Source organism: Salmo salar, chromosome 17, assembly GCF_965601325.2.
Source record: "Salmo salar chromosome 17, fSalSal1, whole genome shotgun sequence".
NCBI lineage: Eukaryota > Metazoa > Chordata > Actinopteri > Salmoniformes > Salmonidae > Salmo > Salmo salar.
The window spans coordinates 66,651,014-66,674,090 of record NC_138307.1 but is presented as its reverse complement, the minus strand read 5'-3'; the positions used below and the strand labels follow the sequence as shown (position 1 = coordinate 66,674,090).

Here is a 23,077-nt window from a genome sequence, read left to right as displayed (position 1 = left end):
TATCCGAGAGGGGACGACATCTTAATGAGTTTGTTGATGAGCAGTGCTGTCAACAAACGAACCAACAGCGCTAACAGAACACTGTACCAGAGACATATACACACACACACACACATACACACACCCACCCTCCCCTTGCAGTGCTAGATAATAGAGCTGCCATGGCATTCACACGGGCTGTCATACAGAAACCTGTCCTGCATAATGTATTTATTTCCAGGTAATAGTTGTTCATTTATTTATTTGGTTTCCTGCTTATCATCACAGACATTTATTTGATTTATTTCCACCTCACTATAAAACGCACCAGACTGCGAGGTTTATTGATTTGTGTCCAGTCGGAATGCCAGTCCCGAACGCAGAGTGGGAAAATGTATAATTTATATGACCTCCACCTAAAAGGGATCTATAATAGTGATGGGGGAAAAATCGATACAGTTACATATCAAGATCTTATTTTTGCCGATATGTCGTTTTGACTATTGCAATATTTTTGCGCTAGTTGGCTGTACCTGCTCACCAAAACTCCAGTATTTTTCCTTCATAGCTTTTCCTCCATTTTTAATAGGGAGCCAATTTGTTTTCAGCACTTTATTTACATGACTGATCAAAACTCGTTTTTTTCATGGCTCTCTTGTCCGTCTGAAGCAGACATATGGTGAGCAATATGTTTGGAACAAAAAATTGTAATAAAATCACAGTATCAAATCACAATACATACAGTAAATAATCGTGAGAATTGTAATACATATCGTATCGGCACCTAAATATCGTAATAATGTTGTTTTGTGAGGTCGCTGGCAATTCCCAGTCCTGATCTATATTTCAGTGAAAGGCGAGACGATGGATTTTGGCCGCACGGGTGTTCGATACCAATGAAATGGTGCTTTCAAGGTTGACTGGGAGCCCCACTGATTCAGCACTCCTGTCCCATCAGCGTCTAGATGGCTTTTGTTCTCCCATCACAACACCTGAACCACACCCAGTGGATTTATTTTATTTGTCAAAAAAATCGACATATGGATTCTGATCAAAGTTGTCCGTTGTTTTTGAGTTAGGGTTTTGAATGGACGAGTCAGTGCAATCTCTCCTCCTATGTCCCCCTACTTCTCTACCTCTTTTTCTCCGTCCCTCTTTTTTCCTCCATCCCTCGCTCTCTGATAAGTGCTTAAGATTGCTCTGAGCATGTTCATACCCTGCCCCCAATACACCCCCCCCTCCCCCCCCCACCTACAGCAGAGCTGTAGGTTGGAGAGACTGAGGTTCTTGTCCTCAAGCAGATGGAGAGGGGAATGATGGTGAAAGAGGGATATCAGAGGATGGTTATGGAGGATGAAGGATAATGTTTACCCTCTCCCTCCCATCTCTGTCATACCTGCTTTCTGTGGCACAAGCACCTGTTTTGTTCTTCTGATGGCAACCCATTCTTGCATAATCAATGTTTGGAGTTTGTCAGAATTTGTGGGTTTTTGTTTGTCTACCCGCCTCTTGAGGATTGATCACAGGTTCTCAATGGGATTAAGGTCTGGGGAGTTTCCTGGCCATTGACCCAAAATATCGATGTTTTGTTCCCCGAGCCACTTAGTTATCACTTTTGGCTCATGGCAAGGTTCACCATCATGCTGGAAAAGGCATTGTTCGTCACCAAACTGTTCCTGGATGGTTGGGAGAAGTTGCTCTCAGAGGATTTGTTGGTACCGTTCTTTATTCATGGCTGTGTTCTTAGGCAAAATTGTGAGTGAGCCCACTCCCTTGGCTGAGAAGCAACCCCACACATGAATGGTCACAGGATGCTTTACTGTTGGCATGACACAGGACTGATGGTAGCGCTCACCGTGTCTTCTCCGGACAAGCTTTTTTCCAGATGCCCCAAACAATTGGGAAGGGGATTCATCAGAGAAAATGACTTTACCCCAGTCCTCAGCAGTCCAATCCCTGTACCTTTTGCAGAATATCAGTCTGTCCCTGATATTTTTCCTGGAGAGAAGTGGCTTCTTTGCTGCCCTTCTTGACACCAGGCCATCCTCCAAAATTCTTCACCTCACTGTGTGTGCAGATGCACTCACACCTGCCTGCTTCCATTCCAGAGCAAGCTCTGTACTGGTAGTGCCCCGATCCCGCAGCTGAATCAACTTTAGGAGACGGTCCTGGTGCTTGCTGGACTTTCTTGGGCACCCTGAAGCCTTCTTCACAACAATTGAACTGCTCTCCTTGAAATTCTTGATGATCTGATAAATGGTTGATTTAGGTGCAATCTAACTGGCAGCAATATCCTTGCCTGTGAAGCCCTTTTTGTGCAAAGCAATGATGATTGCACGTGTTTCCTTGCAGGTAACCATGGGTGACAGAGGAAGAACAATGATTCCAAGCACCACCCTACTTTTGAAGCTTCCAGTATGTTATTCGAACTCAATCAGCATGACAGGGTGATCTCCAGCCTTGTCCTCGTCAACACTCACACCTGTGTTAACGAGAGAATCACTGACATGATGTCAGCTGGTCCTTTTGTGGCAGGGCTGAAATGCAGTGGAAATGTTTTTTGGGGATTCAGTTCATTTGCATGGAAAAGAGGGACTTTGCAATTAATTGCAATTCATCTGATCACTCTTCATAACATTCTGGAGTAAATGCAAATTGCCATCATACAAACTGAGGCAGCAGACTTTGTGAAAATTGATATTTGTGTCATTCTCAAAACATTTGGCCACGACTGTACACACAGACAGAGATATATATATATGTATATATATATATGCACAGACACGCACACGCACGCACACACAGACACGCGCACGCACGCACACACAGACACGCGCACGCACACACAGACACGCGCGCGCACGTACACACAGGCGCACGCACGCACACACAGACACGCGCACGCACACACAGACACGCGCGCGCACGTACACACAGACGCACACGCACACACAGACACCCGCCCGCGCGCACGCACACACAGACACGCACGCGCGCAGACACGCAGACGCGCACGCATGCAGACGCGCACACCGAGAGAGAGACACACAGAGAGACAGACAGCAGTGACAATCAGAATCCAACCTGAGAAGCATTCTCTAGCACCAGATCCTCTCTCTCCTGTGTTTTACAACCACCGGCAGCTCTTTTGACTTATGCAGCACTGCGTTTATACGCAGCAGAACTCTGGCCTGGTAATTGGACAGTGCCGTAAAAAAGCAGATTTAAAGTGTGTGAGAGATACAGTCACTGGTGATTGAAGACAGACCAGGAAGTGAGCGTTTCTCTGTGTCTCCTGATTCCCAGGTGGGGACGACGTTAAATCGAGGTCCCGGCTCATTCGACTTCTCAAATGATCGTGAGAGCTTATCAAAAGGCATTAGAGTTTAATTTCAAACCCCGGGGGACTTTTTTGTATGAGAAGTGTGGCCCTTTGGTGACATCTTAACCATCTAATCCCACCCTTTGAAACAGCCAAGTGAATCAGCGACTAGTAAAGTCTGTAGTAGTTGATCAGCTAAAAGTCCTTCTAAGCCCTCCACTTCAATGGACTCCAAAAAAGCATTGGTCTTTTGTAGTCTTTGTAGTCTTGAACAATGAGTTCCCACCCACTCTCTTGTTTTGTGTTGTTTTTTTGTTTTGTTTTGAACACCGGTTTACAATCCCGGCGTTTAAGAGATTTCCGGAGCTACATTTGTGTTCCGACTGGAGCCATTTTGTCTCCTTCAAGCCCTCCACTGGGAGCCATCTCTGCTCTAAAGCAGTCGCCCCTCCTCACCCCTAGCCCTCCATTGTGAGCGTATTTACTTTGGACGGGAAACTAAAGTGGTTTGCGTGGGCCGCCAATCAGCCACCACAGCTCAGATCAGCTCCAGATCTCCGGGGGTGTGAATGCAGCCTGTTACCTCAGAGAGAGAGAAAACAAGCCCAGGCAGGTGCACGCTTGCTTGGGCCGCGTCTGTTTTGCGGGGGTATCCCCTGAGCGGTGAAAGGCCCACCGGTAATCAATGGGCCACATTATCACCTCTGCTGGGGGGCCCCTGAGTGGCCCTAGAAACACTGTGCCAGGCATGATGCTTTAGTCAGCCCACAGCCACTCAGTACACAGCCAGCCCATTTCATGGTGTTGGTATGCAGGTGAAAGGTAAGACATGGTCTTTGCCAGCGAGAAGGTGACAAAACAACCAAATATTGAGCTGTAGCAGGAGATAATGAGGTGTGTGTGTACATGCGTTTACACGTGTGTTGCCGCCCGACAGCTTGTCCATTAGTGTGTAATGTGATTCTGTGTATAGCCCAGTATTATTCATGTTGCTCAGTAGGATCATTTCTGACCATTAGGCTTCACAAAGCTCTGCTGCCATTATTTTAGTATTTGTGCTGTTGTCAAGTGGCGAGCAAATGTCCCTTCCATTGTGCCTCCTGTAGTTATATAGTTATATATGTGGTCCAGCAGGTAGGCACACTCATCAGTCCTGCAGTGAAGGAAACTGTGTGTGTGTACTGTGTGTCCATTCAGTCCCCCCTACAAAGCTTTCTTACCACGCCCCATTTTCCCTTCTTTGTCCTTCATCTCTTTCCCTTTCTCTCACTCTTTCTTTCTCACCTTCTCTCTTTACTATCTCCCTCTCTTTCTCCCCACTGTCTCTCTCTCTCTCTTTCTCCCCACTGTCTCTCTCTCTCTGTCTCTCTCTCTCTCTCTCTTTCTCCCCACTGTCTCTCTCTCTCTTTCTCCCCACTGTCTCTCTCTCTCTTTCTCCCCACTGTCTCTCTCTCTCTTTCTCCCCACTGTCTCTCTCTCTCTTTCTCCCCACTGTCTCTCTCTCTCTTTCTCCCCACTGTCTCTCTCTCTCTTTCTCCCCACTGTCTCTCTCTCTCTTTCTCCCCACTGTCTCTCTCTCTCTTTCTCCCCACTGTCTCTCTCTCTCTTTCTCCCCACTGTCTCTCTCTCTTTCTCCCCACTGTCTCTCTTTCTCTCCCGCACTGTGTCTCTCTCTCTTTCTCCCCACTGTCTCTCTCTCTCTTTCTCCCCACTGTCTCTCTGAGTCCTGTGTCTGTCTCTCTGAGTCCCGTGTCTGTCTCTCTCTGAGTCCCGTGTCTGTCTCTCTCTGAGTCCCGTGTCTGTCTCTCTCTCTGAGTCCCGTGTCTGTCTCTCTCTGAGTCCCGTGTCTGTCTCTCTCTGAGTCCCGTGTCTGTCTCTCTCTGAGTCCCGTGTCTGTCTCTCTCTGAGTCCTGTGTCTGTCTCTCTCTGAGTCCCGTGTCTGTCTCTCTCTGAGTCCCGTGTCTGTCTCTCTCTGAGTCCCGTGTCTGTCTCTCTCTGAGTCCCGTGTCTGTCTCTCTCTGAGTCCCGTGTCTGTCTCTCTCTGAGTCCCGTGTCTGTCTCTCTCTGAGTCCCGTGTCTGTCTCTCTCTGAGTCCCGTGTCTGTCTCTCTCTGAGTCCCGTGTCTGTCTCTCTCTGAGTCCAGTGTCTGTCTCTCTCTCTCCGAGTCCCGTGTCTGTCTCTCTCTCCGAGTCCCGTGTCTGTCTCTCTCTCCGAGTCCCGTGTCTGTCTCTCTCTCTGAGTCCCGTGTCTGTCTCTCTCTCTGAGTCCCGTGTCTGTCTCTCTCTGAGTCCCGTGTCTGTCTCTCTCTGAGTCCCGTGTCTGTCTCTCTCTGAGTCCCGTGTCTGTCTCTCTCTGAGTCCCGTGTCTGTCTCTCTCTGAGTCCCGTGTCTGTCTCTCTCTGAGTCCCGTGTCTGTCTCTCTCTGAGTCCCGTGTCTGTCTCTCTCTGAGTCCCGTGTCTGTCTCTCTCTGAGTCCCGTGTCTGTCTCTCTCTGAGTCCAGTGTCTGTCTCTCTCTCTCCGAGTCCCGTGTCTGTCTCTCTCTCCGAGTCCCGTGTCTGTCTCTCTCTCCGAGTCCCGTGTCTGTCTCTCTCTCCGAGTCCCGTGTCTGTCTCTCTCTCCGAGTCCAGTGTCTGTCTCTCTCTCCGAGTCCCGTGTCTGTCTCTCTCTGAGTCCCGTGTCTGTCTCTCTCTCTGAGTCCCGTGTCTGTCTCTCTCTGAGTCCCGTGTCTGTCTCTCTCTCTGAGTCCCGTGTCTGTCTCTCTCTCTGAGTCCCGTGTCTGTCTCTCTCTCTGAGTCCCGTGTCTGTCTCTCTCTCTGAGTCCCGTGTCTGTCTCTCTCTCTGAGTCCCGTGTCTGTCTCTCTCTCTGAGTCCCGTGTCTGTCTCTCTCTCTGAGTCCCGTGTCTGTCTCTCTCTCTGAGTCCCGTGTCTGTCTCTCTGAGTCCCGTGTCTGTCTCTCTGAGTCCCGTGTCTGTCTCTCTGAGTCCCGTGTCTGTCTCTGACGTATGTACACTCAGGTTGTCATGAACAGGTAATGGATCTACTTGTTATATGTCGTTGCTTTTAACGCTCAACAAGACGTTTGTTCCCCCAGCGTCGCTAAGTGGCCACCAGAGAGGTTTACAACGTCCCCAAGTCAGTCCCAGTCGTGGTGGCGGAGAGAAAAGACATCTCAACAAGCAGCATATCTTTCAGCCCGTCAGATTGAAATGTGCAGCGAATGATTAGAAAAGCTTTTTGAGATTGTAAATACAGACACAATAAGCTGTCGCCGAGGAGTGGCCGACTTTACCCACGCCATCAATACAACTGGCATCAATATCCCTCTTGTGTTCTACCAAGTGTGTGGAGCGATTGTGTGTGTGAGACTAATATATTTGTCCCCATAGAAGCATAATTCCATCCCGTATTGGGCTGTATGTGCTGTACCTCTACTCTGTTAGTGGTAGTGAATAGTGCAGCTGAATGATAATCTAACAGGTCCTGTTATCGGTCCAGTTTGATAGATAACACACACACTCCCATTTGCTCTGATTAGTATGAAACATCCCACTGCTCTACTTCTTTTTCCCCACATTGCTCCATTTCTCCTTCTCTCCATTTCTCCTTCTCTCCATTTCTCCTTCTCTCCGTTTCTCCTTCTCTCCGTTTCTCCTTCTCTCCGTTTCTCCTTCTCTCCATTTCTCCTTCTCTCCATTTCTCCTTCTCTCCGTTTCTCCTTCTCTCCGTTTCTCCTTCTCTCCGTTTCTCCTTCTCTCCGTTTCTCCTTCTCTCCATTTCTCCTTCTCTCCGTTTCTCCTTCTCTCCATTTCTCCTTCTCTCCGTTTCTCCTTCTCTCCGTTTCTCCTTCTCTCCATTTCTCCTTCTCTCCTTCTCTCCATTTCTCCTTCTCTCCATTTCTCCTTCTCTCCGTTTCTCCTTCTCTCCGTTTCTCCTTCTCTCCATTTCTCCTTCTCTCCGTTTCTCCTTCTCTCCGTTTCTCCTTCTCTCCATTTCTCCTTCTCTCCATTTCTCCTTCTCTCCATTTCTCCTTCTCTCCATTTCTCCTTCTCTCCATTTCTCCTTCTCTCCGTTTCTCCTTCTCTCCGTTTCTCCTTCTCTCCATTTCTCCTTCTCTCCATTTCTCCTTCTCTCCATTTCTCCTTCTCTCCATTTCTCCTTCTCTCCATCCACTCATTTCCCCCCTTATATTTCGTCTGACATCGAGCGTTGGGGTGCTGACAGTTTTTGGGCGTGTGGTTTGTGAAGACCCAGTGAGGGGTGGAGAGTATAATGAGCATCAGCCTGTCTGAGGAGAGAGCGCTGCCTGCTCCCTGCTAGCTCCAGCTCACTACAGACCTTTCCCTTCCCTCCACTCACCCCCCTCACTTCCCTGGTTGACATTTAAGTGCTGGGAGGTGCAGTGTGTCTGTAATAGCCTGGATGTGTAACTGGCAGGCCAGTTAGAGAGAGGTGGGAATGGGGAGAAAGAGAGGGGGTGAGAGGGAGGGAAATTGGGGAGGGAGAGGTAGGAAGGAGGGGAGAGGGAGGGAAGAGATGAGGAACTTGTCATCTTTTGTCAATCCTTGTCTATCTGTCCTCTTAACACCATGTTGAGGACGAAACATTGACACATAAACACACCTTGAGTCATTGTGTGTGGATACTGAACCAGAAAGACAACCACATGGTAGTGTACTGTAGCAGTAGTGTGGGGAGGGATCCTGTAGTCAAACACTTCAACAAGACTTATGCATTTACACATAACATCCAACCCCATTTAACCAAACTTGCCTCGACAGGTCAGAAAGCGTCAGAAACCCCCCCCACAAGGCAGCATTACTTAACATGACCCCCTCGCCTTCTCTCAACCCCCTCAAGACCCAGCTAGGAGCTGGGGGAGAAAGCAGGAAACACGGCCTATGTTTGTCCCTGTTTCCACCGCAGCGTGTTGTCATTATTGTGTTTAATCAAAGTGCAGATTATGCTCTCATTAAAAAGCTTTTTACTTTGACTGTGGATACAATGCACAGAGGAGCTAGGCAAAGTCATTTGCGTCAAATGTCCCACGGGGTCCACAGAGGCTAAGCAGCCAGAGTCTTAATCGTTTGACTTTCTCCAGTATGTCTTCGCCACACCTGGCCTCTCTTCTTTCTCTCTCTCTCCCACTCTGCCGTCGGAGGGAAAAAACAACGCCATATTGATTTGTCTTTCTCTCCTCCCACGCTTTATGAAACAAAACGTAATGAATAGATAATTCACCTGAATAGGCAGATTTTGGTTATTGTCTCCAATGGGCTAATGTTGTTAAATACCCGGCACTTTGTCAGCAGCAGGGTTAGCAAACAGGGAATGCAATTTGGCTCGCACTAATTGCGAAAGATTTTGAAAAAGTGTGGGAACCGCACTCTATGACGGTATTGGAGTCTCAACCAAAGACTGGTAGATGAAGTTTGGACTCGGTACTGAATTAGAAAATCATTTAAAGGCCTTTTAAGGTTGTTGTTGGCGTCAGCTGAAGTCTAGAGGGAAAACATGGTCAAGTTTACTATTATACTATTCAATTATGGATCTGCTCCAGCTAATTAGGGATCTGTTTTGTTCTAGAACTATGACATGTTCCTCAGCTGTCCCCAAAAAAACAATCATGGTCTATTAGTTTTCCAGCTCAAAGTCACTTTCGGACTTTTCTTTTCCTAACTTTTTGAAACGCTAATTTGATTTTCATTACCTATATATTCCAGTACTTTTCCGGTCCTTTCATATGGTGTCCCATTAAACAGGCCTCCACGGCTCAGAGACCAATGGGATCAGTCTGGGGGTCCTGAGTCGTCTTGGAGGTCTAACCCACTGAGTGTCTCCGCTGGGTGTAATTGTGCATAAAAAATGAGCGCGGCAGCGGTGACCAAACCAGCGCGAAGGCCAACTGACAGTGAGAGAGCTGCCACATCAGCTGTGTGCGTGTGAGCTCAAGGCTCTCAGATCGATAGCGAGCTCAGGGACCTCCAATGATCTGTCTATTTAAGGACAGGAGAGAGTCTCCTTCAGAGCACCCTCCTCGCTTTCTCTAATGGAATCTCAAACCTAATCCCAATACAGTACATTAACCCGGTCTCATTTCTCCCTCCTCTTCTGTCTCCTCTCTTCTCTCTGGCAGGTGGAGGTGGAAGTAGAGAGTATGGACAAGGCTGGTAACTTCATCGGCTGGCTTCACATCGAGGGGGTCAACCTGTCGGTGGCGCTGGTAGAGAACGCCCTATCGAAGGTCCACTTCACGGCCGAGCGTAGCTCCTACTACAAGACCCTGGTATCCGGAGAGGAGGCCTCTCGTCTCAGGAAAGACAAGGTAAGTCCTCAGTTTGCCCCGTGTTTTGGTTAGTTAGCGTTTTGGGGTTATATATGGTGTGTGATTCTCTTTATTATAGTTTATAGTTTATTCTTCGTTAGTCAGCACCTCCACACAAAATACTTTTTCTGGGTGTGCGCCAGCTCATGTTTTTAATTCTAGCGTTTTGGGGTTAACCTCTATGGGCTAGGTGGGACGCTAGCGTGCCACCCGTGGTGCACTCCATCAACAGCAGGTGCATTTCAAGAGCGGCAAATTTGAATCCAAATAAATGTCAAAATTCAAATTTTTCAAACATACAACTATTTTACACCCTTTGAAAGATAAACATCTCCTTAATCTAACCACGTTTTACGATTTCAAAAAGGTTTTACGGCGAAAGCATAAATTTAGAGTATGTTAAGACAGTACATTTACAAGAGTTGTGTGTAATGTTTTGTCAATTCAAAGACAGGGTCACCAAAACCATAAAACCAGCTAAAATGATGCACTAACCTTTTACAATCTCCATCAGATGACACTCCTAGGACATTATGTTAGACAATGCATGCATTTTTAGTTCTATCAAGTTCATATTTATATCCAAAAACAGCGTTTTACTATGGCATTGATGTTGAGGAAATCGTTTCCCTCCGATAACCGGCAGTCAAGTCAGCGTCACAAATTAAATAATTAAAATTAGAAAACATTGGTAAAATATTATATTGTCATTTAAAGAATTATAGATTTACATCTCTTGAACGCAATCAACTTGCCAGATTTAAAAAGAACCTTACTGGGAAATCACACTTTGCAATAATCTGAGCACTGCGCCCAGAAAAATACGCGTTGCGATACAGACTAGACGTCATGTTGGGGAGATCTAAAATCGAAAATACTATGTAAATAATCCATTACCTTTGATTCTCTTCATCAGATGTCACTTCCAGGTATCACAGGTCCATAACGAATGTAGTTTTGTTCAAAAAAGCTCATCATTTATGTCCAAAAATCTCCGTCTTGTTAGCACATGATCTAAGCCAGCCGGACTTCTCGTCATGAACGAGGGGAAAAAATATATTTACGTTCGTTCAAACATGTCAAACGTTGTATAGCATAAATCATTAGGGCCTTTTTTAACCAGAACATGAATAATATTCAAGGTGGACGAATGCATACTCTTTTATAACGTATTGGAACGAGGGTACCCAACATGAACTCGCGCGCCAGGTGTCTAATGGGCCATCATCGTTCCATGGCTCTTGTTCGGTCAGATCTCCCTCCAGAAGACTCAAAACACTTTGTAAAGGCTGGTGACATCTAGTGGAAGCAATAGGAAGTGCCAAAATATTCCTCAGCCCCTGTGTTTTTCAATGGGATAGGTTTAAAGGTAATACAACACATCAGGTATCCACTTCCTGTCAGAAAATGTCTCAGGGTTTTGCCTGCCAAATTAGTTCTGTTATACTCACAGACACCATTCAAACAGTTTTAGAAAATTTAGGGTGTTTTCTATCCATATGTAATAAGTATATGCATATTCTAGTTACTGGGTAGGAGTGGTAACCAGATTAAATCGGGTATGTTTTTTTATCCAGCCGTGTCAATACTGCCCCCTAGCCCTAACAGGTTAACAATCTTTGTAAGCCCTGAGGCCACTTTTGTTTGTTAGCACTTAACCATTAGCATCAGGCTTAGTTTGCATGGGCTTTAGGGCTCGTCCTAACTAGAGGTCTTCACGGATCCACCTGTACCTGAATACCTGGGTCTGGGTATGATCTGATATGATTGTCATGGGTCTGGGTATGATCTGATATGATTGTCAGGGGTCTGGGTATGAGCTGATATGATTGTCATGGGTCTGGGTATGATCTGATATGATTGTCATGGGTCTGGGTATGAGCTGATATGATTGTCATGGGTCTGGGTATGAGCTGATATGATTGTCATGGGTCTGGGTATGAGCTGATATGATTGTCAGGGGTCTGGGTATGAGCTGATATGATTGTCAGGGGTCTGGGTATGAGCTGATATGATTGTCATGAGTCTGGGTATGAGCTGATATGATTGTCATGGGTCTGGGTATGAGCTGATATGATTGTCAGGGGTCTGGGTATGAGCTGATATGATTGTCATGGGTCTGGGTATGAGCTGATATGATTGTCAGGGGTCTGGGTATGAGCTGATATGATTGTCAGGGGTCTGGGTATGAGCTGATATGATTGTCATGGGTCTGGGTATGAGCCGATATGATTGTCAGGGGTCTGGGTATGAGCTGATATGATTGTCATGGGTCTGGGGTATGAGCTGATATGATTGTCAGGGGTCTGGGTATGAGCTGATATGATTGTCATGGGTCTGGGTATGAGCTGATATGATTGTCATGGGTCTGGGGTATGAGCTGATATGATTGTCAGGGGTCTGGGTATGAGCTGATATGATTGTCATGGGTCTGGGTATGAGCTGATATGATTGTCAGGGGTCTGGGTATGAGCTGATATGATTGTCTTGGGTCTGGGTATGAGCTGATATGATTGTCAGGGGTCAGAGCTGATATGATTGTCAGGGGTCTGGGTATGAGCTGATATGATTGTCATGGGTCTGGGTATGAGCTGATATGATTGTCTTGGGTCTGGGGTATGAGCTGATATGATTGTCAGGGGTCTGGGTATGAGCTGATATGATTGTCTTGGGTATGTGTAGGATAGAGAGAGAAATTGTATTATTTATGCTGCTGCTCTTGCTATTCACAAGAGTGGAGCGTGTAGCTTGTTGTTGCTGTTAATCCAATTATAAATCATCAAATCGACAATAGGCTACAGTCATAGAGTCTCCGTGTGTGGCAAAAGTTAGATGTCTAATCAATGGAAGATTGAATTAAAATGACAGAATTAAAAGTTAAAGGGGAAGGATAGGATAGGTTAGCACGACGAAGAGCCAACAGGTAGGCTGCTACTTAATATTCTGCAGGGTGTTGTTGTTATTTGTAACAGTAGGATTAGAAAGCTCATTCACTGCAGCTTCAGTTAGCCTAGCTAGCTAACATTAGCTTGCTTAACTAGCTTCTCCCGTTTTGATCCAGTCAAGACAGGTACTTTGTAATCATATTTGATGATAAATAACCTAGCTATGGCAACTATTAGTCTACTATGGCTTGGTTGCTGACTCTTGTCTCTCCATCCTCCCTGCTCCCTGTGTCACTCGCTCACAGTACAGTCCCTCCCCCGCCTGCTACAGCAGGACATCTCTCTCTCCTCTCGCGTTTTATCAGCTCCGGTTATTAAAGTAGCTTAAAAAAAATGACTTTTCTGCTGCTTCCCTCACTTGGATTGGATCGGGTCTGGATCCAACCAGGTCTATACTGAATGGGTCTAGTTGTCCTCGGGTCTGTTCGTGTCTAGCAGTCCTTGGGTTCGTTTGGTCTCTATATTTAAAACATTTATTTATGCATATCTGGTCCATGTGGGAATAATTTAGACAACAAAACTTTGAAGAGGTAAGAGATGGTGAATTAATTTGGAATAGGGTTAGTATTTGTGGAAAAGGTAGGCTAGTTAGCTAGAGGACATGGACTCCAAGACTAGTTGGTATCACAAAGTTCAGTGGACTTGGGCACCATGACCAGTACTAGTTGACATCACTCAGTTCCTGTCTTAACTTGAAACAGCTAGTTAGGATGAACGCTATGTTTAGCAACACAGTTTAAAAGGCTTTTCATAATATCTGCTTAGAGACCCTGTCCTTGTGTAAGAAATTTGTTGTCACCCTGTCATCATACTATATCAATTCCTCCAAATGCATCAATCTCATCTGTGACATGGAGAAAGCCCAGCCAATGATGAGAGTGGTGAGACTGATGCTACGTCTTTGGGGAGGAGAATCGCCACATATTCCCCCGTTATCATTGACGCCTCCTTTCCCTTCCTATCGACGGCCTTTGATGGATGGAGGCCCTCTCTCTTAGTGATCCCAATCTCTCCCTCCATTTTCATTATGCCAGATGAATTCAGTCCTGGGCCAGCTGTCTCGCCCGTCCTCTATCCCCGCTACCACTCTCTATCTCTCCCTGCTATGCCCAACGCTTTGGGAAGCTGCCGCATCCGCTTTTCTCCTATCATTGGAATGATCTACTGCTGGAGCCAAGCAGGGACTGTGTTCCCTGTCCTTCCTCTGAATCCATCACGGCTCTAGCAGCACTATATGAGAAACATCCATCTGAGTGGTGGGGATAGGGAGTGAACCTGGGGCCGGAGTACAAAGTAAATCTAATCTCCCACGATGTGCCATGGATGCACGTCGTTCGCTGAGGCGGCGATGAGGAGAGAGCTCTTTTTGGCCTCCCTACCAGTCTGTCCCTCTCCATCGTCTGTCCAGGAGTACAGGCCAGATTGGCTTCCTGTTTCAGACCTGACCTGATTAAGAGCAGAGCTTAAGAGGGCAACAGTGAGATTCTCTCTTTCTCTACTTGGCCTAACCGTCAGTTGTGGCCCTCAAGGGCTGTTGAGGGCCACAACTAACAGTGATTGTGTTTGAAGTGGGTTTCCCTGAGTGGCATTGAGCCGAAAGACAACAGCGTCACCCCCCCCCTGTGTGTGTACGTGTATATATGTGTATGGGGGTGGGGCAGATGTCTGTGTGCTGTGTACATCCTGGGGGTCAGAGGAGAGGCGGAGGGGTTGTGGATATAATTAACCCTTCGGGACCTGGCGGAGAAAAAGCTGAGCGCTCTGCTTTCTTTCTTTCTTCTGAAGTGCAGCCGGGCCGTCCTTCACTAGGTGTACCATCCTCCTCTCTCGTCTTCCTCTTCTTCCCCCTCTCTCTCTTTTTATTGGCCCACCTGGCTGTGGATATGGGAGAAATTGTTGTTGCTGTGTCAGGCATATCCCCCGACAAGAAAGGGGGCTTGGCCTAATGAAGTGGACTCTGAGGGGTCCGGAGAAATCTTCCCCTCATTAAAGTTTCCACTGCTGGGGGAGCAGGGACCGGGGCATGAGGGAGGGGGGGGGGGTGTTGCTGCTTTTGCACTTGTTCCTAAAACTAAACTGCTTAGCTCAAGTGACTTCCGTTGATATGAGGTTTTCTTTGCGCGACGACGCCAATGGGAGCAGGTCGTTACGGTTGAAATGAAAGCTCTCACAAAGTTGTCCGCTTCTGTTTGCATCTTTATGGCCATCAGCATATTTGGGCTCGGAGATCAGCATCTCTTAAATTGATGTCTGCCTCCGTTATGCAAGACTCAGCTCAACCGTGTCCCATTTAGATAGGAAGGTCAAGGCCTGGTCACACCACATGCCTGATTCTGTTCTGCCACATCTATCTGGATGAGCGGTTGCATCATTTTGAGACGTAATGCACTGCAGATAGACTTGGTGGGTGCCGTGGTGGTCAAAGCTGTCTCTTTAGCTTCTTGCCTTGACAAATGAACCGTTCATTTTCACCCCAAACCCCTAACATGACTTAACCACTGTCTAGAGAATAGATGGAGCACGTTTTTACTTAAGCAATAAGGCACAAGGGGGTGTGGTATAGGGCCAATAAACCATGGCTAAGGGCTGTTCTGAAGCACGACGCAACGCGGAGTGCCTGCATGCAGCCCTTAGCTGTGGTATATTGGCCATAACCACAAACCCCCGAGGTGCCTTATTGCTGTTATAAACTGTTTTCTAATGGAATTATAGCAGTAAAAATAAGTGTTTATATGTGGCATACGGTCTGATATACCACGACTGTCAGCCAATCAGCATTCAGGTCTCAAACCACCCAGCTTATAATTAGTGTTACGTTGTTTTAACAAAGCACTACTTTTATTCCTAAGCCCCGGCACATTTTAATGCCTTCTCTTGTTTGTTTTGTGAAAGCATTGTTGTGTACCGGGACTTCTCTCTGGATGGTGGAAGAATCTGATTCCTGCTTATGAAGCATCACTGTAAACAAGGTCTGCTGAAACACTGCCTGTTTTCTGCTGCCGAATAAGTGCCATTGCATTTGTTTGTGTTACACTCCCACTATTCACATGCTGGGAGAGCGAGAGGGGACGGTGCTTTTTGTACAGTAACAATTCCGCTCAAAGTGGAACGGAGAAAAAAAAAAATCTATTCAGGCCTAGTTTTACGAGTTCCCAAAGAATGAGGTCGGTAAGGGCACCGGAGAGTGGTGGTGCACCTCTAGGGACAATCACAATCACAAGAACACTCACACAAACACAAAAATGAAAGTGTTCTGAAATGAAGAGAGACGGGGAGAAAAGAACAATCAGTTCAAAATACCCAAGCTCTTTTTTTGTTGCTATGCAGCCCAGTGGGTTTTGTTGTCCTCCTTAGTTGTTGTTGACATGCAATTCTGGCTCTTGTCAATGTTTGACTCCTCAATGGGAGCCCCCCAGCCTCAGCACACCCAGCCTCAGCACACCCAGCCTCAGCACACCCAGCCTCAGCACACCCAGCCTCAGCACACCCAGCCTCAGCACACCCAGCCAGTAGGCTGTGATAGAGGAAAAAACCAACACACTGATAATTGGAGCGGCCTAATTATGAAGAAGTAAATCAAGAATCGGTCCTTGATAAAACCAGAGCCCCTGTTTCTGTTGAGCAAGAGGTTTTCTGCTGTAATTACCCGGTAGTGAAAGAGATTAGCTTCCCCTGATGGGCCTTCAGAGAGCGAGAGAGAGGAGGAGGGACGAGCAAGATTATATGACCTTCCTGGTGATCCCCCCTATCTTAGTCCATTTATTCTGCCTTCTACAGAGACCACTCCCCATCTATCCTCCCTTTGTTCTCTCATCTTTCCCCAGTCTTCCCTCCTTCTCTCCCTAATCATCCTCGCAATACCTCTAATTAACTGGAATCATGCTTCTTCACAAATGCAGTCATGACCTTATTCCCCTGAACTTCCTTCCTTCATCTGACAGTGGGAGGGGAGGCTAGGGTGAGCTGGGCTGCGTTGTGGGCTGTACGGTTTGTGCTGTTTCGTGTGAATACCATTATGAGAGTCTCTGGCACCTGCATTGCCCGTGACCTTTTAAGAACAGCAGAATCCCTGGGGAGGTAAAGCTTGGCCGACCGCTGTACTGTCTCGTTTCACATCCGTCCGTCAACGTGCATCCGTCTGTCTGAGAATTTAAAAGTACCCCGGGTTTGACGTTGGAACTCCTCCCAAAGCGCGTCCTTGAGGAAGACTGATTGAAGTACATAATCCTGTTTCAGCTGGGGTTTTGGGAGGAATCCAAGACTGACTCTAATGCTCCACTGCCTCAGGGGCCTGTTTGAATACCCAGAGCTACTAGCCAGAGCATCTCTGGTAATGTAAGGGAAATCAACGTTATTATGTCCCATGTTTGGCCGACAAGCACTGTAAGCATGTCCTGATTTTTGTTGGTACGCAGCAATCTTAACTCTTGCTCGCCACGACCAACACTGTCACACAAAGGGTTAAGTGGCTTGCTTCATAAGCCAAAACGTTTCCACGTAATCAAAAATCATCCCATTTCTCCCTCTCTCTGGGTTGTCAATTACACATTATTTTTTTAGATGTGTTGTCAGAAATAGCCCCAAAGCTTTGGAGATCTCCCCATGGCCCTATCTGCACAGGCTGATCCACAGTCAGCACATTACACACCTGGCTAAACAAGAACAAGCAGAGAATGAATCAAGATAATTGGGGTTTTAGTGAACCTAATATGCCTGTGTCTTCTTCCTGAGCACATGCTGGGGGAAGTGTGGATTACTATATTCAATACTCTGGATTAGCCTAGCGATAGCATTTCATCTTTTTCCCTAGCATTATTACCATTTATTGGTGTTACTATGGAAAAACGTACTTGTCTACCCATTTTGTCAGTCAAGGGAATTTACATGGAATCAACATAACTAGGCCGTAGCATGTGGTAATCAAAGATGAGTATGTATAGAGCGCATACCGTTACATACAAGGACTTCTGTTGTTGCTCTTCCAAGGAACAGGCCGTCTCTGTCCATCTATTACTACCTTCCTCAAAGCAGCTTTAAGCCCTAAAGTGTAAATGCTTTCTGCTTCTTTTTCTCCCTCGGAGGGAGAACCTATTGCAATCACCATATCTCAAAAACGCACTGGGGATTATTATTAAACCAGCTCATTTGGAGTCGTTTGTGAACTAATGAGCGAATTCGAGAGCCAATCCGCTTGAAATTTCAGGTGCTCCTTCTTCAATTCAGCTCCCATTTTAACGGAAATCCCTCTCCCTCGCTCAGCCGGCAAGTTAGTACTTTTTACTTCAGCCATTTTATTCAGGCCCGGGTCTCTTTCCTGTTAGCATTGTGAAGAGGCTCGGCACGGATGTGAAATAATTATAATTTTTTTCCCTACCAAATGTCATTAGGCAGTGTGAAGAATTGAGACTAATTGCGTCTCAGGGTAGACAAGTGATTATATATGACCATTACAGCCATCACTTCTCACCGCTGTCATTGTTGCCTGCTTATTTAACAAATGGAGGGCAGTCGGTGTCAGACAGGAGCCACGGCAGCGACACAGAGAATCAAAGAAAGAGTTATCCAATTAGACACCCCCCTTCACACCAAATACCTGGAAAGCACATTGAGAGCCACTGGAAGCAGCCACAGAGGCTGTTGGGTTATTCACACAGCGCCTCACCAAACCTCTGGTTTTAATTTCCAAAGCAACCTATAACCTTTCACATAAACCCTGTTGGTTGAATCAAGTGGGTGAGCTGATGTTGGAGTCTGAGCATGAGTGGAAGTTGACCGGCTCATCCTCTCTCCTGTCAGTCTGATGACTAGGCAGGAGCACCTGTGTTATTGACCCAAAATGGCCGTTCCCAACTCTACCCGGCAACAACAGGAAGATCATTGATTGGGTCCAAATGGACATCCTCTACAAGGACACTGCTGACATGGTACTGTTGAAGTGGGAGATGTGTCAAACATCCTGTCAGAGAATCATTAAACCCAACTGATACATGTAAACCAGGACGTTTGAAATGATGTCAACATGCTACCCAACAGCACCTGCTGTTTCCCACGAAATACAACAACAACAAGAACTAAGTGGTGGGACATTGTTTTTGCGTCACCAGACTCCACATTTGGCAGATTCTTTCGGTTAGCGTCTGTCTGCGGTGGATTAGAGCGAGGGGTAATATGATGATAGGAAGTAGAACTCTACATTGTGTAATACATTCCCCCTCGCATCATTTCTCAAGCGCTGGGCTCTGGCAGCTTGTTTGCATTGCGATGCCGAGTGATTCTTGGAGCGGTATCAAAACAATCTGTCATAACCAGTGAACTTTGAATAAACACAAGAAAGCTCTTTACCTTTCGCTATAGCGCGAACTCTGCCTCAACTGCTAAGCCCCTCATCTTAAATGAATGAGTGTGGGCCACTGCCATCGTTGTACTCTTGTGTTTTTCTCTCTGTGTAAACATAAACTGAAGTATGAGGGGGATATGAAGGGAGGAATCCTCTTTAACATCCTGTGTGTGCTTCCTGGTTGCTTTGAATAATGCAGGGCTATGGAGGGTCCTGTGTCAGGGACACAGGTTGCACTGGGTCTACTGTACTGAGAGTGAGGCTTTGAGGAAGGTTGGAATTAACAACTAGTCTTCAGTGTTTCCCCTAGATTGTTTTGGTCAAGACGGGATGCCATTTTTTTTTAGCTTCTCAGAATCTCTCCGGAAACAATGCAAGCGATAGTAGGGAAAACACTGATTTTGACACAAAGGTAGTCAAAGACATTAGTTTTATTAATAATCCCAAAGTAGTCAAAGACATTAGTTTTAATAATAATCCCAAAAGTAGTCAAAGACATTAGTTTTAATAATAATCCCAAGGTAGTCAAAGACATTCGTTTTATTAATAATCCCAAAGTAGTCAAAGACATTAGTTTTAATAATAATCCCAAGGTAGTCAAAGACATTAGTTTTATTAATAATCCCAAGGTAGTCAAAGACATTAGTTTTAATAATAATCCCAAAAGTAGTCAAAGACATTAGTTTTATTAATAATCCCAAGGTAGTCAAAGACATTAGTTTTATTAATAATCCCAAAGTAGTCAAAGACATTAGTTTTAATAATAATCCCAAGGTAGTCAAAGACATTAGTTTTATTAATAATCCCAAGGTAGTCAAAGACATTCGTTTTATTAATAATCCCAAGGTAGTCAAAGACATTAGTTTTATTAATAATCCCAAGGTAGTCAAAGACATTAGTTTTATTAATAATCCCAAAGTAGTCAGACATTAGTTTTATTAATAATCCCAAAGTAGTCAAAGACATTAGTTTTAATAATAATCCCAAAGTAGTCAAAGACATTAATTGTATTAATAATCCCAAGGTAGTCAAAGACATTAGTTTGAATAATAATCCCAAAGTAGTCAAAGACATTAGTTTTATTAATAATCCCAAGGTAGTCAAAGACATTAGTTTGAATAATAATCCCAAAGTAGTCAAAGACATTCGTTTTAATAATAATCCCAAGGTAGTCAAAGACGTTAGTTTTATTAATGATTGATTACACTGTTATCTGGTTTCCGTTATAGGCCGGCTGCTCATTAGCACAATGGCCAACCCCATAAAACATGAAACGTACACATAGCCTCCTATCCCACCTGAGCTATATGTCTTTGTTTTGGTTGAAAGGCTATTTGATAAGGGCTGCGACTCATAGTTAATGAAATGTCTTTTGCCCCTCAGGCGTTAACCCTGCGCAGTCGGAGTACATGGGCTGTTTATTTGCTGAGGTCTGTACGCGGGCTCTGTTTGTGATGTGTGTGGCGCACGACATGGTCACATGCTATCCCATAGGAGCAATGCTGTTGCGCTACAGTAATCCCTTTGCAATAGATGGCCCTATTGTGAGTGGTGTGGTTTCAGGGCACCCCTCCTTCTGTGGGTAATCACAGCTACTCACAACAGAAATAACCCTAGTCATGTAGTAGTGGAACCATCTACCCCAAGGCTGTGTGTGTGTTGTCGGTGACAGGGGGCCACAGAGTGTGTGTAAGGACAGGGAAAATGGCTCTTTCCAGTGCCTTGACTGGTGGACACAATGGGGGATGTGACCCGTAGGAGACCCAGTGCTGTTGGCATGCTGAGGAAGAGGACATTGTCTACCACATTTAGTTCCCTATTGTGTGTGTGTGGTAGTTGTGTGTGCAGGTGAATATACATTGTGCGTCTATACTGACTGAGTGCCCCTGCCCTCTTTCCTCTCCCTCAACAGTGTGTGCACAACAACCATCTCTCATAACACAAAGGCTAAGAGCTGACAGAGGGCATTTCATACGGTTATATATTCTGATTCTCTGCCCTGCGCTCACACACACACACACACACACACACACACACACACCACCACACACCACACCACACCCACACCACACCACACACACACACACACCACCCTGAACACAGAGAGACTCACATGCACGGACATTATGAACATACACATAATTAGACCTGCATTCTCTCTCACTCACACACACACACAAAGTATACACAAACACACACTCCGCTCCCCCAGGGACGTGGCTCTCCTCTGTAGGCGACAGGCTTGGCCCCCTGGTACCCCGCGGTGGCAGAAAGAAAGGCGGAGAGAGAAGTGTGTGTATATCTCCATCTCTCCTCATTCAGACCTAGGCTGCAGCATTCTGTCAGCTCTGCCACTCTCAGCCCTCACTGCCTCTGGAGTGTGTTGTTTTTATGTGTGTTTGTGTGAGTGTGTAGGTGTGTGCACTGGTGGCTGTGAGTGCGTGCAGTTGTCTGTTTGAGTGTGTCCTTGGCCCAGCACTCGCCCTTCTCCAGTCATCCGCGGGACTCCTGCAGGCTCTTACAGCCGAGGTCCTCTGGGGCAGGTTTGCGGCTGCTCTTGGTCTGCCCGTGCAGAAAGAACGCGCCCCCCCCCCCCCACCTTCTCCCCCCAGTTTGCTGTTGGGTGATGTTGGGGATAGGAAGCTAAGGGGGGGAGAAGGGGAGCACACATTGTTGGGGGAGCGTAATGAGGGATGACATTGTGAATTGCATTACTGCTGGTTAACACATGCTTGGGTATGCAAGCTGCAAAAGAGAGGGAACACAAACCCTGCACTGCCTGCCTTACTGCCTGCCTTCCTGTTCATGGGGGCTTTCCTCTTTCTTTCCCTTCTCCTCCTCCCTGCTCTCTCATCTCTCCCTTGCTCTTTTCTCAAAACCCCCCATTCATCCAAGCTGACGTAATCGGGCCTGTAAGGGTGAAGGAAGCATGTTGTCGGTGGTGGTGCATTTTGTTCCTCCTGGGACACCATAGGGGATCTTCTGTCCAGGACTGGTCCTTCCTGATTCTCCTCCACCTCCAATGGAATGAGATGAGTTTTGAAAGCAGCACCATGATATTATGACATCATATTAGGTCAACCATAATCTCATAGAGGGTTATGCTCCTCATTTATGTGAAATCAAAAATACATTTGTTTTTGTCGGTCTAATGACTTTTGGTATTTTTTTAATTTGGATTTTATTTCATTTTTTTGGTTAACCCATCCATCCATCTTTGGAGGACATATTTATTTTTTTTTATTTTTTTTACAGCTTTTCTGCTGTGTGTGTGTGTGTGTGTGTGTGTGTGTGTGTGTGTGTGTGTGTGTGTGTGTGTGTGTGTGTGTGTGTGTGTGTGTGTGTGTGTGTGTGTGTGTGTGTGTGTGTGTGGTGTGTGTGTGTGTGTGTGTGTGTGTGTGTGAATACAGTTGAAGTCAGAAGTTTACATACACTTAGGTTGGAGTTATGAACTCGTTCTTCAACCACTTTTGGCAAGTTGGTTAGGACATCTACTTTGTCCACAATTCCAGTGGGTCAGAAGTTTACATAAACTAAGTTGACTGTGCCTTTTAAACAGCTTGGAAAATTCCTGAAAATTATATCATGGATTTAGTGGCTTCTGATAGGCTAATTGACATCATTGAGTCAATTGGAGGTGTACCTGTGGATGTATTTCAAGGCCTACCTTCAACCTCAGTGCCTCTTTGCTGGACATCATGGGAAAATCAAAAGAAATCAACCAAGACCTCAGAAAAAAAATTGTAGACCTCCAAGTCTGGGTCATCCTTGGGAGCAATTTCCAAACGCCTGAAGGTACCACGTTCATCTGTACAAACAATAGTACGCAAGTATAAACACCATGGGACCACGCAGCCATCATACCGCTCAGGAAGGAGACGTGTTTTGTCTCCTAGAGATGAACTTACTTTGGAGCAAAAAGGGCAAATCAATCCCAGAACAACAGCAAAGGACCTTGTGAAGTTGCTGGAGGAAACGGGTACAAAAGTATCTATATCCACAGTAAAACGAGTCCTATATCGACATAACCTGAATGGCAGCTCAGCAAGGAAGAAGCCACTGCTCCAAAACCGCCATAAAAACACCAGACGACGGTTTGCAACTGCACATGGGGACAAAGATCGTACTTTTTGGAGAAATGTCTTCTGGTCTGATGAAACAAAAATAAAACT

At 46.0% G+C, this 23,077-nt stretch overlaps 1 protein-coding gene across 1 annotated transcript in view; it reads left to right on the top strand.

Moving 5' to 3' along the window:
- The window catches only part of LOC106609571 (staphylococcal nuclease domain-containing protein 1), a 348,667-nt gene that overhangs the window by 213,073 nt on the left and 112,517 nt on the right, over positions 1-23,077 (top strand). The window contains exon 17 of the mRNA XM_045700024.2: positions 9,435-9,623. Within this exon, the coding sequence (XP_045555980.2) occupies positions 9,435-9,623 (189 nt within the window). The remainder of the gene's footprint in view (positions 1-9,434; positions 9,624-23,077) is intronic.